We start from the raw sequence: 18,434 nt of genomic DNA, 5'->3' as shown, positions 1-18,434 counted from the left end.
TTCTTTCTCAGAATACACATATACATAGCCGCAATACAATTCCCTTATATATAGCAAGAAGTTGCCTTCGAGGGAAAAAAAACCTAAACTAAACATAACATATACTATCATATCATCTTCCTAATGAACGAGTCAGATTGACTATGAAATTACAATATTTTACAAGGCAATTTTACATCTATTTTTAGCTTTAGAGGAGCTCTAAAACTCGTTGTCGCCTCCCTGGTGGTGAAAAAAATAGGCGGAATTGCCACCCCATTACGAACTGGGGTCCAATGCAGCGATACCTTTGATTAAAGAAGATAATCAGGCTCCACACCCAACACTTTTTGGAATCCTTCTTATGATTCAACTATAGATGTAGTATCCAACAATTTTAGTTAATATGACCATTGATATTGAAATGTTTGTAGTGGTCACTTGGATCCTTATCTTAATGTGTAGTGGTTGTCATATTCTTTCCTTTCCCTTTCCACTTCTTCTTTCCCTCCTTGGAAGATTCTTAGTGCTCTTTTAGTTTGTAATCACTTGACTATCCCTTTTGTGGCTTATATTTTCCAAATACTATGCTTGCACATAATCGTCATAATTTTTCCTCATCTTGAAAAACATCATTTATTGTTAAAAATTCCTATTGGATCCCCCAAATGCCTAAGGAGTATATATGGGTTCCTAGGAGATATACCTAGAACGATAACTATCTTACTGAATTCAATGGTGTACTCTTTGCACACTAGCTTTTCCTTTTTCTAAAGTAATGCCAATAGATCTGTTGATCCTATACATACCCAATAAGGTATAAATGTGACTTAATGAGGGATTTGAAATCCTCCCACTTAGTTACTAGTGGATTACCCTCTAGCTTAAGTGTCTTAGTGTGAATTTTCCACTACGTTAATGAATGACCCTCTAATTTCATTTTGGTAAATTAAATCTTTTGCACTTCTTTTGTATAGTGTAAACCCAAATAAACTTATATATATATTGTAACTAATGATTCAAATTTACTACATCGATCTCATATTTTTAGGGATTTTAATCCACTTTTGCTTCCATTTTAAATAAAGACTGTGAATGAACAATGGCACTAGAACTTGCATGGTCTTTCTTGGTCTCTTTCTTTGACACCTTTTCTAGGTCTTCATTTTCTCGTAGTTTCCCCTCTAATCAAAATTCCCTAGATGGTTTTAGATTTCTTTATAGAGCCAACATGAGGAGGGTTGTATTCAAAGATATAATATCCTCACAAATCTCTCTTCTATTGGAGTTGAGGGTTGTTGTGAATAGGCTCATTCCCCATGGATAGGGTGTTGTGAATGTTTTCTTAGGACAATTCCCAGAACTTTCAACTTCCCTGATACCAATATGATCTGTAAATTTTCTTGAATATTCCACTAGAATAGTTCATCGCAACAAATCTTACAATATTACGAAATATTAGATTATGTAGGTTTATTTCCTTAGATCTCATATTTTTTATCTCTAGCTTATGAATTGAATTTAGAAATAATTGAAATATGAAAAATGAAAGAGTACTAACAAAATACACATGATCCACACCAATGAACACAATACTTATCCTAGGAAACCCAATATGGGAGAAAACCTAGTTAGAATGTGAGGACTATTCTCTTCTCTCTTTGCTTTAGTTATTAAAATGCACATACAAAGAAATGGACACTTGCTATGGAGTTACCTTCTGAAAATGTGCATTGAATGGCTACTATAGAATCCACCTCCTCCTACATTATTCTCCCAAAATACCACTCCTAGATGTTTTTGCTAACTATGAAAAAAGTGCAATGCTAAAGTATGGAACCTCTTCTCCTCCTAGTAGCCTGATCTTTAACATATCTCGATAGCCACCTAGGTTTATGGTTTTGACTTCCTCAACCCTCAATTGGTGATAATGTTTTGGATGATATAGAATCATCTTGAAATTATACACACAGTTAGCCTCACATGTGTGAGTAATGGGGGGAAATGTGGAATCCACTCCTACTGTAGTGATCAATAAGGTAGGTCAACTTGGAGGAGGCATAAATTTCAAATACAAGATTTTATTAAGGTTATGTTTTCATTGCTAGAATGATATCAATGTGTAAATCAACATTGAGGGTGTGGGCACAATTTTGAAACATTGCGACACAAAAAAATGTCATTTGATGCCTCAAAATGGCTCTGGAAGGTAATGAACCCCAATTTTTCAAACTAAGACCTACCATTAAATTGGACCCTGCACAACAATTCTTTCAAATTTTCCACCCAAAAATTACCAAGATAGATGAAATTTTTTATGATGATCTAATTTGTATAATATCCCCACATTTAGGAAGGATTTTGGTCCTCAAAATATTTACTAAATGAGTTGAGGAAATTTTTCCTCTACCTTCTCCCCAGAGTACTAATTTTCTTTGCCTAGAAGTTTTCATTATACCAAAGGTCATGTGCCCAATTTTTTTTAGTTCCAAACCTCCTCTATAACAATATATCTTCTACCAACGATGCCTGAGCATATGGTGCTAAGTCCTCTATGGTAGGCATGATCTACTCCTCCTCCTAATCCATCATGGATGTCTCGTAGAATTTAAAATTATGCACATTCATTACTAGGCAAATGCACATGTATGGGGGTAGACTAAGTTTGTAATATTATCTCCCACCTTCTCTAATACCTCAAGAGGTCCATATCACATAGTTGTTGATCTTCTTTCCAAGACCTTGTAGTCATTTTTTTTCATATATAACTAAACTTTGTCTCCAAATTTGAATGATTTCTTTGTTCTATGTTGGTCATGTCAAGCCTTGTACCTTTCCTTTGACTTATTTAACATCTCTTGTACTTGCAAATGGATTTGCATAATTTTTTCGACAAGCTTATCTACTTTTACTGCTTCTCCTATGTTGTATTCCCACACTTCGCCTTACTATCCATATATAACATATACTGGTAAAGATGGCAATTTCCCAAACCAAGTTTCAAAATTGGACTTACCTATAGAAGTGTGGATTGTTATGATATATGAGTGTTGGATATAGAACAAATTTCCATCCAAGGTCATTGGATGCTTTTTATTGTAACCCGTTATAAGTTGCTCCAAGTCTTATTTATTACTTTTATCTACCCATTTGTTTGTGGATATAATGTTGTAGATTTATTCAACTTAGTACACCCCTTATCCTAAAGTGTAATTATAAAGGAATTGAGAAATTTGGTATGCTCGTTCGAGATAATTTTCCTTGGCATCCCAAAGTGCCTCTAGACCTATTCAAAGAACATGCTTGTTGCCTCTTGTCCTTTCATGATATTTTTACAAGGCAACAAAATTCACATCTCGCTAAACCTGTCAACTACCACAAATAAGTAATCATGTCCATTTGAGGTTGTTGGTAAACCCCAAAAAAATGCAAGGAAATGTTATCCCAATGTCTAGTGGGTAAAAGTATGTGATGGTATGAAATTTATTTCTATTGTTGGGCTTGTTGGTACAACAAAGTATGCATCCTCTAATATATTGTGCTACATATTTTTTCATTCTAGGCCAATACATATACCTTTTTAAGTTAGCAATTATATGCCCAACACCAAAATGTGTTGCAATATTAGAGATGTGAGCCTCTTAGATAACCTACAATATTTCACCTTTAAGAACATGGAGCTTATCTACTTGTAAATTAACCTATTCTAGAAATGATAGTTAGCCTTATTGTCACCTTCTTTTACACAATTTTTTCCCTGCAGTTGTTGAACAACTCCTTAAAATCCTCATCCTCCATACATACCTCTTTGTATGCATCATGGGTACAATGTTGTGCATAAGAGTTTCAAAAGATATAAGAATGAATGTGGGTGGCATTGAAATAAGTGTTGCGAACTTATCACTGTTTTTGTTCTTATCCTTATGAATTAGATGAAATTGTTGCAAAAACCCCATCCACTTATAATGTATGATTTGTTGAATCTTACTATGGGATTGAAAATATTGTTGTGGTTGGTGATCTATGTGGATAATGGTTTCCTTTCCCATTAGATAGTGCTTCCACTTTTTAAAAACTTGAATTAGGGCATAGAGTTCCTTATGAAATATTTATGAATGATAACATACTAGCTTCCTAGGTTTGCATAAAAATTTCTCTTATCGTATACCCATTCACCTCTATCCCCACTTCAAAAAAAATTCGCAAATATGGAAATGCGAGAATTGATGCTTGACTAATCTTTTGTTTTAGCCTATCAAAAGCTTTCTACTAATTATTTCCTCACTAGAAACTCTTATTTCTTGTTGTTTTAGTATGGAGTGATGCAACTACCATTGGAAAATATGATATGAACCTATATAGGTACTATTTTGCCCCAAAAAAACTCCTATCTTTGGTGACAATAGTGGTAACTAGCCATTTTATGATGGCCTCCATCTTTGTATAATCTATCTTTAGTTCCTCTACACCAAGCACATACTCCAAATACACCAATAGTTGTCGAGCACACTCACATTTATTGAGGTTAGTCAAGAACTAGTTATTTTTAGAGTTTCCAACACTTGAATTAGATATGATATGTGCTCCTCCTACTAGAGCTATAATCCAATATACCATCTAAATAGATTATAACAAATGAATGTAAATATCATCATAATACAACATTCAACGGTCTAATATATGTAGTTGGTGCATTCCATAAACCAAATGGCATGACCGACCATTCATACAAACCTTGCTTTGTCTTGAAGGTAGTTTTCTAGGTGTCTTGTACTTCGACATGTACATGCTGATATGTTGATTTCAGATCTAATTTGGTGAAGTACTTTCCATGTTGCAATTGGTCCAACAAAGCATTAGTCCTAGGTAAAGAGTATTGATTCTTGAGTTTAATCTTATTCAAAGCTCTATAGTCAATACATATCCACCAAGTCTTCTCGTTCTTGGGTACAATGATGATAGGTGACCTGAAACATGAGGTGCTTGGTTGAATCACTCCTTACTTCAACAATTGTTGTAACTTTTTCTTCACATCAACTTCTTCTAGAACAAATTGTCTATACATCCCAATATTTGGTAATGGATAGTCAAGGAATGACTATATCATGCTCCACTTCCCTTTTAGGTGGTATCCCTTTAAGATCCTAGAATATTCGTCTATATGAATGTAGTAAGTCCTCTATCTATTTTTTTGGCACTTTGGTGCATCCCTCCAGGTATACATTTTCCCTTACCAATTCATCACATCACTAATTTTCTCTTAAGAAACGAAACACATATTTCTCACTAGAACTAATTAACTTTTTGTCTTGGTTGGCACTTATTAGTGAGATCCTGCATTTACCTTTGCATGCATTAATGGTGTATTAAACACATCCTTGATGAGGCAGTATTAGTTTTCTCTTTGCATGATGACCACATTCGTCATATACATGTAGGGGCTTCCAACACCACACACATCAAGGGGTACTATGTATAACATGACTAATAAAATCTACACTTAAGAAAGATTAAGTCTTACGCTATTCCATGACATTGATTTCAACATCCTTATTCACCTACCCCAATGAGAATGGGCTCATATGATCATGAACTTCCTACCCAAGGTTGTTTACTAGATCAATTGACATGAGATTGACTTGAAAAGTGGAATAAAATAGAGAATATACCTTGGTATTCTTGGTTTGGATCTTGATATGGAAGAGTTTTGTCGTCTCCTTCTCTTCCTTGTGATGAAGGCTAATCAGAAACACATCCTTTTGCAATGACTTGCAATCAATCTTCAAATCCACATCTAAGCTATTGTTTACCTAATTTCTCAAACATGTGGCTAGAAAGTTCTTCTTATTGGCATCCTTACAGTTATTAGGGTTTATATCTAGATGTAGTTCGCAACACTTTTCTTTAGTGCGACCATTGATATTACAATGGTGACAATGGTTCTTAGATCCTTGCATTGATGTGTAGTGGTTGTCATCTTCTTGTCTTTCTTTTTCTACTTCTTCTTTCTCTCCTTGGAAGCATCTTAGTGTTATTTCTATTTGGAACCACTTTGATATCCATTTTTGTGGCCTATATTTTCTAGATATTTTGTTCACATATAAGCCTCAACTATCCTAGACTTGAGGAAAATCACTTACTTGAGTTACAATTTCCATCCTCCTTGAACAATCCAAACTTACTTGTTAGAGGCATCATGAGGAGGGTCATATCAAAAACGATATCATCAACTTGCTCTTCCAATCTCGCGAATCTCTGTTTTGCTAGATCTAGAGGGTTGTGGTGAATAAATTCATCCACCGTGGTTAGGGTTATGTGACCATTTTTATTAAGCCAATTCTTGGACTTTGCAACCCCCCACAAATATTCAAAAGAAATATGCTTTGATCCTAGTACGATTTATAAACTACTGTGGATATTCCACTAGAAGAATTCATCACAATAGATCTTCTAATATTTGAAATCTTAGATTATGTAGGTTTATTTCCTTAGATATTAGACGTGTTATATCTAGCTTATGGCTTGAATTTAAGAAATAATTGAAATACAAAAAATGAAAGAATGGGATAAAAATACACACCATCTACACAAATAAAGATAAGATGTATACTAGGAATCCAATACATGAGAAAATATAGCTAGAAGGTGAGGCCTATGCTTTGCTCTCTTTACTTGAATTATAAAAATGTACATACAAAGAAATGGGCACCTGCTATGGAGTCACCTTTTGTCATTATGGCCTAGATGGATACTATAGAATCCTCCTCCTCCTCTGTTATGCTCTCAAAATTTTTTGCTTGGCTATGGAACAAGTACAAGGCTAAAGAGTGAAACCCCTTCTCCTCTTAACATCCTCAACCCTCAACCCTTAATTAGTGATAAGGTTTTAGAGCTTTAAGAATCTTCTTAATAGTCCACATGTGGCTAGCTCCACATATGTGAGTAATAGGGCTTGACATGGCATCCACTTGTAACATGGTGGTCAATAAGTTAGGTCAACTTGCGGGAGACATAACTTTCACATATGATCTCCGATTAAGGTGGGTTTCACACCATTGAAAAGGTCTCGGTGTTTAGATCAATGTTGTGGGTGTGGCCACAAATTCCAAATGTTGCAACCCAAAAATAAATCACTTGATGCCTCAAAATGGCTCTAAAAGGTTCTAAACTCCAATTTTTCAAGTTGGGACCTTCCACTAAAATGGATCTTATTTTCCAATTCCTCAAATTTTTCCACTTGGGAAATACCAAGATAGATGATAACTGTATGATGATCCCATTCAGATCATTCTTCCTAGTTGAAAATCACATTCTGCTCCCCCACTGGTTACTTCTAATTCATCTCAAGTAATGTAATTGTAAATATGTTTATCTACACAACAAAACCTTACCTAGATTGTCAATCCTTAAATAAGTTATGAAGATTTGAACGTGTGTGTGTGTGTGTGTGTGTGTGTGTATAAGATTCAAGAAAAGGGCTAACCTCTCTCTCTACCCCTATATATATATATATATATATATATATATATATATATATATATATATATATAAGAAATTCAAGAAAAAGGCTAACCTATAAAAATATAAACAACTAACAAAGTTGAAATAACTATTTCAATGTTTACATTAAGACAAGGAGTGAAAAATTCAATTAAATCAATGCTTTAAATCCATATAAACTTGCAATTGACATGATGCAGATGAATATTGTCAAATGTATTCATTAATTTATTTATATTGAAGAACATTACAAATTTTTATTTTTGTTATAAAGATTTAAATAAACATGAAATCGATGACAGTAAAAAAAACTTCACTAGTAGTCTAACATTTAATAGGTCACAACTAGGTAGAGTGATAAGGGAGCTAATTCACTCCGGCCTTTTCCTATAGGAGGGAAGCCTTCTAAATTGAATCAAAGCCGATGGATCATCAAGAAATGATGCTCCTTATCCACTTGAACTTGAGTTCTAAGACCAAATCCCAAATCCAACAACTGATAGATGCAATGAAAAGCCTCCTTCGTTAAAAAGTCACTATTGAAATTTGTATAATCATGTGAAACATCAAAAAAAAAAATGAAAAATGTAAATAATTAACTACTCTAAAATAAGATATAGCCTAATATTATTTTTAAAACTCAAAATAATTTATTTTTTTTACAAAACTTAAATTTGAATATTTAACTCTCATTTAAAAAAATATTAAAAATATATCTGACTTTTACCTTCTTTCTTAAAACAAGTGCCATAAAAATAACTTTTTTGTCCCAACATATATTATAAACTCTATTAAAACAAAAAGTAATGTACCTAATGTAGCCTTTACCTATAATACCCATTTTATTCTATAGACCTTAGAAAAACTTTACATAATTAATTATGTGACCATTTATTAATGAGGCAATAAAATTAGAGTGTTGTGTCTTTTATCAATGCAAGTCACTCGTATATCTGTAAACTGTAAACTTGTTTATAGTATCACCATGTTACCATTTTTTTAGATTTTGAAATTTAAGAAGAAATATATTCTATATAAGATAGGTTTTATTTTGGTATATTATTAGATATTTTAAATTTTAAAAAACATATAATATTAGTGGTATAATTGGCTAATTAACTATTTATTTAAGGTTGGTTTGATTTTTTTTATATAATATATTCTAGTTTAGTGATAGAAGATATTATAAATTTAAGATATTTTAAGTTATATTTTTATTTTTTTATAAATAAAATTTTTCAAAATATTTTTATCTATTTTTAAGAAAATTTAAAAAATTATATTTACCTAAGTTTAAATGTATTTTTTAAAGATATTGTAATCTATTATTTAATATTTTGAAAATAAAATTAATAAAATAAAAAAACATAAATTAATCATTATAATTATAATTTATTATAATTAATAATTAAACTAGGCTAGATTCATTTTAACTCCGGATATACCAAAAATCATGAGAGATCAAATTGAGTGAAAATAAATTACATCTTTCTCAAAACTTGGTAGTCCTGCTTTAAGATGGATCTAAGCTAGTTATAATTAAATTCATTTAATATATATATATATATATATATATATATATATATATGAATTCAGAGTTTTTGTCATCCATATTTTTGCAAATTGATTTTATTTATAAAAATCACATTAAAAATTTTTGTTTACAAGTTTCGAATCATCTAATGTGATTCTTAATCCTAACTATGAAACACACTACATAATTTTAAACTCTTAAGAAAAAAATCCAATATAATTAAAAAAAAAACAATTTACAAATTAAAAAATAAAACAAACACATTTAAATAAACTTTACTAATCTCATACACTAAGTAATTTAATATAATTGCAACAATCTCACGTACCAATCTAATATTTAAATGAATTTTAACATTAAAATTAAATTTAAAAAGATCTTTGAAATGTTGGTACCATACCTAATTGTTACATATTCCTAGCCTTATAATAAATATTAAGAAGACGGTCGTGGATTCTCTCCACATAAAAAGCTAAGATATACATTTCTGTCTTTGTGAAAGGAAGGATAACGTGCCTCTCCGACTCGGCCACCTCATCGATACTTTATATAAAGAAACGAAGTTGGAAATATATTATGGGATGAGAAGCCTACCGTGTCATCACTTCCTTCTTCAATCTCATCAGGAGGCGATCATTTCTCGGTGATAACCCGTTTATATGCGCGATGGTTTTAAATATGATAATATTGTAATTTGTTAACATCAAAATCAATTCCAAATAAAGAAGAGTAAACATCCTAAGGGCATCACTTAAGGAATTCTCACACCATCAACTTGAGATACTTTGGGCGGAAAGTAATTGAGTGAACCATTTGTAAAGTTAAAGTCGCCATTTTTTTTTGCAAAGCGATTAGGCATTTGGTTGGAAAAGCAATATATTCTCTTTGCTACTGGTCATAAAGGAGGAGTATAAACTTAGCTCCATTGTCAAGGAATAGTTTAGTCATAAATGAGCTCTTGCATTCCTTTTGCTTTGGCCCTCACGCTCCATGGATGGGACCGTAGCAATGCATAATTGGATGTCTTTTGTCTTTTCACAGAAAGAAAGAGAGACGTCGCACAGCGCTGGAGTGGAGATCGATTCAGCATACGTTGGCGTGGCAGGAATGAACTGTTAATCAGCGAAATCAGCTTTAACATTATTATTATTATTATGCATGGCAACAATTTTTCAAGTTTCATGCATCTAACCCCACTTGATACGGTAGGCTTAATTGTGTCCGTTTAACAGAGGGGTTGAGCATCATTCATATTAAGCTGGAGGAGGATTGAATCCGAAAGCTGCTTGCAGTAATGGAGGCGCGCAAGAGCACTAGCAGCAGCAGCAGCAGCACTAGCAGCTGGCCTTGGAGAAAGAAGTCTACCCAAACTCATGTTGCAGCAGCTTCGCCCAAGCTTCATGTCACCTCCGATACTCAGAAACAGCAACATCAGGTTCTTAAGCTTTTCAATACTATCTGAATGCGTAATTTCATACCCATGAGACCATATCTTAGTAGGGATCTCTATCGTTTTGGCCTGACATTAGTAGACATTCGTTTGTGTATTGAAGTTTCTGAGTAGTTGGGCCGTAAAGATCCATTGTCCTGTTTCCCTTCCTTCTCTATGCATTGGTTTGACCTGATAACGTGGCTGATGCCATATTCTGGATCGAATGATTTATAGGGAACAGCGTCAACCACGTCCCTGCAGGTGCCGTCGGAGGAATCAGGATCCATTAATCATTCTCAACAGTCCGTTCAGGAGGGTGAGAGACGCATAAATAGTCAAAGTTTATCCGAGGCCGCAGCCAATAAAAAATTGGTGGAACAGCATGCTGACATTGCCCAAGAAGCCGTTTTAGGTAGGTCTGCTAATTGCTTCGAGAGGCGTTATGCAACGCAGTATAAAAGAAGATAGTCCAGTTAAGTTCAGTATAAAAAAGATGTAATGCGGGGTTATTTTGCGTAAATGTGTTATTATATTATATATATATATATATATATTATATTAATTAGATTTATTTTAATTTTGGATTAAAGATATTAAATTTGGATCAGAGATATTAAATCCGTAAAGGTGTAAAAATTATCTTAATTTTGTACTAGAATTTTACACTAGAAAAAGAAATTGGCATATTGAAAAATTTACATTTTGAGAAATTTAATGGTTTAAAGAGCTTAATAAATTGGGAATTAAAATGGATTACGCAATTGAGAATTAAAATAAATTACCCAATGTTCAAACCTGGCTGGAAAATTGAAGTATAAAGTCTATCTAGTAAAATTTATACATGTGTACAAATTATTTGTCACTGGGAAATTAAAAGTTTTAGGCTGGAGACACCAAAGTCACTGTAACAGAGTCTTGTATTTTATATGCTAAGATTGTTTGCTTCCTGTTTTTCTCTGCTGGATATATAAACCAGAGTATTCATTTCTCATATTTCTGTTTTCATAATGTTGATTGTAGGGTGGCAAAAAGCAGAAGCAGAAGCTTCTCGGTACAAAAGACAATTGGAGGAAGCCCTCCAACAGAAGAGTGATACAGAGGATCGAATGCACAAGTACATTAAACAGATCAGTATCCTCAGAGAAGAACAAGAGAAAGCTATTGAGGATGCAATCCTCAATAAGTCCAAGGAATGGGATTTACTTAGAGCGCAATTGGAATCCAAACTAACTGAAGCTGATCATCAATTACGGACAGCCGAGGCTGCTATGTTGAAATCTCTGCGAGAGCGAGATGCAAAAATTGCAGAAATGACCGAAGAAAAGACCAAGGCCCAAACAGAAGTCCGGTCACTATACATTAAGATGAGCGCTGTGCTGAAAGAGAATTCTAGATTGAAATATGAAGTTTATTTGTTGAATAAAGAGCGGGAGATTCGGACTGATGAAAGGGAGTACAGCAAAAAGGCCACAGAAATCTTCCATAAACGAAATCTGGAAAATTCAAACAAGGTATCGAAACTTGAAGCAGAGTGCCAAGGGTTGAGGGAATTGCTTCGTAAGAAAGCACCAAATTCGGCAGATATAATCATGTCTGATACTGCAGCTCAAGGCTCTCATAAAGAAGGACCAGCTTCCAGCACTACTTTCAAAAGTCCTCTGCAAGAAACTAAAAATCCCGACCAGCTCAAATCTATTGATGGAGATAAAACACTAGTGAAGGAGACCTCGGCTAGAAGAAACAATGGTCCCGAATTAGCCAATGCAAATATGTATGAAAGATCTCCTAGCAATATTTTATACAAAGCAGAAGGGCAATTGATTGGAGTTGATGAGGAGCAATCTACCAAACAAGATGCAAATTTATCTGCAACTCTAGAATCTCAGCTTGAAGTGCTGAGATCTGCAAGTTCTGATGAGATTGTAGCTGATACTAATTTATCTGCCCAAAAATTACCTGATCAAGGTGCCTCCAATGATGCAGATGAGATAAGCTGTGCACAATCATGGGCATCTGCACTGATCGCAGAATTGACTCACTTTAAGAAGGACAAGGCCTCAGTGCATGAGGATCTCAAGGCGACTGATTTATCCAAGTTAGGGAATATGGCAGATTATTTCACCGAAGCAGAAAGCATTGCTTCTTGTTCTGAAATAAAAAAATATGATGACAAAAGGTCTTTGAGACAGGAAATTGAGCTTCATTCACACATAAACAAGTGGGGTGCTGCAAAACATCCGACGGACATGAACTCTGGCAGTAAAGTTATAGATGCTCCCGCTGGTTCAAGGTTTTGTGTCAGTGTTAGCGAGATAGTAAAGCTTGTTAAAGCACTTGCTCATCCATTATTATACAATATTGCAGGGGGAACTAACACCAAGAAGAACAGTAAAGATTTTACTGATTGCAGATTCACACAGGGCTGGAAGGATAACGCGCTTGAATTGAGCGAGCCAGATCTGCAGCTCCACATTGACAAGCTTGTTTTAATACAAGAGAAGGTTGTGGAATTTCACACTACTGTTTCTAATTGGGTTGTGGTGGAATTTTTAGAAGAGCTGGCTAGAGTATTGAACCGGTTGGTTAAAATTGCATTATACAGAAACGCCCAGAGGGATGGGTGTTCAGATGACGACTATGATGATAGCATCAGTGACATGAGTGGCCTTGCTTCCGTTAGTCAACAGCAGAGTAAGAGGGAGAGATTCACAGCCAAAGGAAACAGTCTGTCTTTCAATGCAGATTTGCCCCCAAACACTTTGGGCAATCACTTCTATTATTCTATGTGGAAGAATGAAGAAGATGCAGCCACGCCCCAAGACTTCCCATTGACAAGGCAGGCCGCCTCAAAATCTAGTGCCTCAAAAGGCCACATGGGAGATGATTATAGAGAACCAGACAACGACAGGAAACACAATCAAGATTTGATGGCAAAAAACAAAGAGATTCAGGACGAGTTAAAAAGGTGAGTTTTAGTTTGAAAGAAGGGATTAGACTACAAATTGCTTCTCTATGATCTTCTGGTTAATTTACATGATCCTTTCTAAAACTTACAATAGTGCAATGCAGGGATAGAAGGGAAGACAATGGATCAAGTAGATCCAAGGACCACACAACTCTGACAAATGAAGAACAAAGGCTGGCAAAGGTATGTGTGTATGGTTTCTTCCAATTGATTATGATTACAATTGATTAATATGCAGAAATGGTCTTTTCTAGGAGAACATGGTGACTAACAATGTGTCTTTGTATATGTATGTATTCATGTAGATGAAGGAGGTAGAAGCAGCCAATGCTAATGATAGAAGAAGGCAATCTAAAGCTGGGGTATCTCCTCTACACACCACCAAGGATTTGTCCTCTTCTACATCTTTTGTTGAGAAGGAGGTTACCAAGGAAGGTGTCACTTATACACCCAGACATGAACTCCACCCTCATCCTCATCCATCTCTCAATTCAAAACAGCTCATAACCCCACATAGTATTAGTCACCCAACTCCATCAGGCTCATCTTCCACTAAATTTTTTGATTTCAACTCAAATTACCTCAAAACAGCCATCCGTTCAACTATTTCTAAAACTATGAGCAAGTCTGATCTTTCTTCAACGGGTACAACTTTTCTCCATTCTCAGAAATCAAAATCAAAATCCAGCAATAAACTTCTTACTAGACTCCTTTCATTAGGGCATGCCTCTTGATTTCTCTTCTATCCTAAATCATTATTATATATCATGTTCATTGCTTGTACTATACATTCATTTACTAGATATCTCAATAAGGAGATGGTCCAAGATGGAAATGGTGCCAGGTTCAGGGCAAGTGAGGGTTGATTACTTTTAATTTGTTCTCGTGTTATTTGATGCTTTGAGTCAACATAAATCTCTGTGTGTAATCATAATGGATGCTTCTGAGTGAAGTGGAGTGCGGAAAAAGTTTGTGTAGTGCCCTACAATAAAAATGATTTTTATCTTAACATATAAGATGGTGATGTAATGGTTTAGCATTCTTTTCTTCGAGGAGAGGATTCTGATTTCTCTAAAAGTTTTCGATGTACAAAATGTTTTCTGCTTTGAAGGAAACAATTTGATCATTTTTGAGTTCCATTTTTGTATTTGCTTCGTATAAAGGACAATTGTGATTGGTTTGTACAACTGAGGCTTCGTATAACGGACAATTGTGATTGGTTGTTGTAATGTAGCTGGATTGTGGAATTACATTGAAAATATGAAATTATTTGTTTCACATGTTTTGTTATATTATGTTTTGTTATTTTATTCGCGTGAAATACATTTAACATTTATATATATAATACTGTATTTTAACTATAAATATATTTTAACGTTTAAAATTTAAGATGTTTTAATTTAATTTAAATGCAATTTGTATTTATTTAAAATACTTATTATTGAACATTTACATATTTTAAAATAGGTTGTAAAATATAATAAATATTTTGTTTTGTTTTTAAAATATAATATCTTTTTTATTAAGAAAAGTGGTGAGGTGTTTTATAATCTGTGGGTAGAGATTTCAAATAATGTCAAGTCAAGAATAGTAAAAAAAAATAATAAAATAAAATAAGTTTGTTATTTATATAGATAGTTAGGATTTGGGTATTGAGAATGCTTTTTTTTTCAACATTTAGATATTAATATTTAAGTTTTATTATTAAGTCTAAGTCCTATGGAAAGATAGAGTGGTATTGGTTAGTATTTAAAATTAGAAAATATATCCATTTTTGGTGCAATAGGTAGTTCATTGGGGGTGGTCGAATGGCGTTAGGAGCTATTTCATTATATCCGCACACTTTAGCTTATATATCCAAATGCATTTTTGAAAAAATCACAAAGTTTTGCTTTAGTTTTTTATGTCAAGGTAGTAGTGATTACAAAGGAAGCCATTTGGTTAAGTGGGAGAGGATTGCAATCCCAAAATCTCTCTAAGATAAGGGGTTAAAGAACATACATTTAAATGGTAAGGTTGTAGCAGCAAAATTATTATGAAATATCATCATAAAGGTAAGCCTATGGAAAATGATTCCTATATAGAAATGCATTGCTCTCATAACCCTCTTGGATTGGATTAGAAAGGAAAGGATGAGTATAACAAATGTATCCAACTAGTGCAAGATATTGGCACCAGTGTTCCCAGTGATAGGTTCCTATATAGCATGAAAAGTGGGAAATGGATCATAAGCAAGAAAAAGGTGGGGGAGAAGGGGGCGCAGGGGAGCTGATGTAATAATGGGGTGTGGAAGAGACATATTCCTCCTTAATGAAACGTAGGAACCCTATAGGTAATTGGAAGAGGTATATTTGATTTGATTGACAATCTAGATGACATGTCCTTATTGTCTCAAGGTTGGAAATTTGGCCCAAAGGTGGGATCTCTTTTTAACAAAGTTTGAAAAGGTGCATATAAGGTTAATCAATTCCCTAGATGAACTAATTTAGGCTTTGAATGATGTAGGGGTCAATTACACTGCAAACATTAAATACTTATATTTTTTGGACGAAGTCTAGGAGATGACAAATGGTGGTGGTGGAACCTTTATAAATTAAGACCCCTCCCAAGAATATGTTGTTTGTGTGGCTCATATTAAACAATAAAGGTTTGTGGCTCATATTGAACAATAAAGTTTTTAGCATGGGAAGTGCTCCAAAAACGAAATAGACCAGGTCCAAGTCTTTTTCTTTGGTCAAAGTGAGGAAATTACTTTACATTTATTCTTGCATTGTAGTTTCTCCTAGAAATTTTGGGTTGAAGTTGGGGAGTTTTTGGGTATCCAAAACCTTGGGGAATGTGAATCCATAGATACATATCTTAATGCATGGTTTAATCAACAAGATCTAATATGATTTAGGGAAATTCCACTTTAGATTTTGTGGGAAACATGGATAGCTAGAAATATTATTTTGTTTGAAGAGAAGATGATGCTTACTTTTCATATAGGTACCTAGGTTAATATTTTTTCACATATTTCAAGGTTAATCCCAAGGTTAAAACATAAAGAATTGTTTGGACAATATAGGTGGATAAGTCATTATCTTGGTGATTTTTCAATGGGGCTTATAAAGGCCCAAATTCTATCGATGGGATTGGCTTCATTATATATTTTACAATGACACATAGAGTTTAAGTCAAACTTAATATAGGAAGAGGAGTAAACAACCAAGGAGAATTCAAGACCTTATACTAGTGTGTACTAAAATTTATTTTAGACAGAGGGATTGATAAGCTTCAAGTCATGAGTGATTCATCTATGGTCGTTAATTGGATGAAGGGAAATAAATTTTTCTCATTTAGCAGTGCAATGAAAGAAAATATTTAATCAATTATATTCATATTTATAGGAAGCAAAATAAGAGTGTAGATCAACTCTTAAAGAAAAGTCTTCAATTATGTGAACATTGTGGTTCTTTAGAAGAAGTATAAGGTGGCCATATTGTGGTCATCCATTAGTTTGCATTATATTATTTCTAAACCTATTTTGAACTTGTAATCTGGTAGGAGTAGGGGCTCTTTGTTAAAATATGTAACTAGGTTCGGTCTTCATAATGACACATGTAATCATGATTTTATGTATTTGATGTAATGAAGAAAAATAAGTTTATTATTGTTATTCTGGAGGCATGGGTTTCATGCTCAAGGGAAAGTTATTTTTAGGTCAAGCACCCATTGAGTGCTTCTAGGGCTTGTCATTGAGTCTACAAGTCAAATGAGTCATCGTCATGTATGAAAGACCCTTTTGCGCTTGTTACATATTGAAAAGAAAAAATATTTGGGTCAAAATAGAGTCAAAAGACCCTCCATGGCCTTGCCATGAAGTCGGCCTACACAAGTGGACAAGTCGACCTAAAGGAAGCAATTTGTACCTTTTAAAAGCCTATAAATAAGAACTCGACCTCATCAGCACACTCACTCAAGCAAGTTCAATCTCCTTAAGATAAAAGCTGGAGAAAGGACAAAAAAGGAGAAGAAAGTAAGATCAAAGTTTTGGGCCCCTCTATCTCTCTTGTGTTAGGGTTTCTACTATTGTTGGGAAAATCAAAGTGTTGTTGGGAAAATCGAAGTGTTGTTGGGGAATTCGAAGTGCTATTAGGCAAGTCAAAGTATTGTTGGGAAGTCAAAGTGTTGTTGGGAAAATCAAAGTGCTAGGAAGAAAATGTTGGGTCGAAATTCCAGAATAATTTTCTTAGCAGGTTCAATTTGTAGAAGAATTTGTTGGGTGGGCCTGATTTGCAAAAAAAATTGCTGGGCAGGTCGAAGTTGCAGAAGGATCTGTTGGGCGGGTCAAAGTTTTGGGAGGTCAAAATTACAAAAGCTGCTAGAAAGAAATCTCGTTAAGGAAGAAAGGTTCGACTTGGTCTTGGAGGGTCTTGGTTAAGGATCATAGGTCTTGGAATTCGTCAATTGAAGATTCAATAAGAAGAGAAGAATTATTGCAGGGTTTCCTCTCAGTGGGAAAGGTTTTAGCCCTGGATGATCGTCTATATCTTGTGTCTTTGATCTCATTATTCTTTATGGTTTGGTAGTTTTTTTATGAAGAGAATACTAATAATAATCAAGAGAAAGAAGAAGATAATCAAGTTAAGTAAAAATGCATCACAAGCAATTATCAAAGTAAGATAAATCACATTGGGGGAATTTTGAGGTCTAAAATGGACCTCCTAAGAAAAATGTACAACCAAATTAAACTTTATAAGAACCAATAGGATTCAATATGATGATGTCAACCATGGGGGATGATTCACCATTTTTGGAGTAAAAAAGTAAAAAGATTAAAAAATAATAAAACTACTTTTTCAACTCATATTTTCAACTTATCTCCCTAAGGTTTACTCCAATTTTGAGTGGGAGTACTCGTTGGATGAAATTTAATTCCTCATCCAACGAGTACCCATGTTACCTATTTTCGATGGATCGTGCTACACAAAAAAATGAGAAATACATGAAAAAATGTGATTGCAGTCATGTTTTTCATGTAT

The 18,434-nt window shown here is 34.0% G+C and overlaps 1 protein-coding gene across 2 annotated transcripts; it reads left to right on the top strand.

Moving 5' to 3' along the window:
• Window positions 1-9,998: 9,998 nt before the first annotated feature.
• Window positions 9,999-14,688, top strand: LOC149251412 (uncharacterized). Of its 2 annotated transcripts, none has more exons than XR_016265983.1 (5): window positions 9,999-10,448; window positions 10,680-10,857; window positions 11,466-13,410; window positions 13,505-13,593; window positions 13,716-13,785. XR_016265983.1 is itself a non-coding variant. In XM_089456525.1 (5 exons), exons 1-5 carry the CDS (start codon window positions 10,308-10,310, stop codon window positions 14,142-14,144), a joined length of 2,772 nt encoding a protein of 923 aa, XP_089312651.1. In that variant the 5' UTR covers window positions 9,999-10,307; the 3' UTR covers window positions 14,145-14,688. The 2 variants fall into 2 exon arrangements, 1 of the variants encoding a protein (XP_089312651.1); XM_089456525.1 differs by having other exon boundaries at window positions 13,515-13,593; window positions 13,716-14,688.
• Window positions 14,689-18,434: the final 3,746 nt, after the last annotated feature.

This window comes from Pinus tabuliformis, chromosome 7, assembly GCF_031772625.1.
Source record: "Pinus tabuliformis cultivar Carrire ecotype Pingquan chromosome 7, CPIR1, whole genome shotgun sequence".
In the NCBI taxonomy this organism is placed as follows: domain Eukaryota; kingdom Viridiplantae; phylum Streptophyta; class Pinopsida; order Pinales; family Pinaceae; genus Pinus; species Pinus tabuliformis.
This window is presented reverse-complemented; position numbering and strand designations above follow the sequence as displayed.

Coding starts and splice junctions, on each gene's coding strand:
- LOC149251412 (XM_089456525.1), top strand. CDS start 10,308: ATGGAGGCGCGCAAGAGCACTAGCAGCAGCAGCAGCAGCACTAGCAGC. Junction 10,449..10,679: donor CTCAGAAACAGCAACATCAG/GTTCTTAAGCTT, acceptor AATGATTTATAG/GGAACAGCGTCAACCACGTC. Junction 13,411..13,514: donor ATTCAGGACGAGTTAAAAAG/GTGAGTTTTAGT, acceptor AGTGCAATGCAG/GGATAGAAGGGAAGACAATG.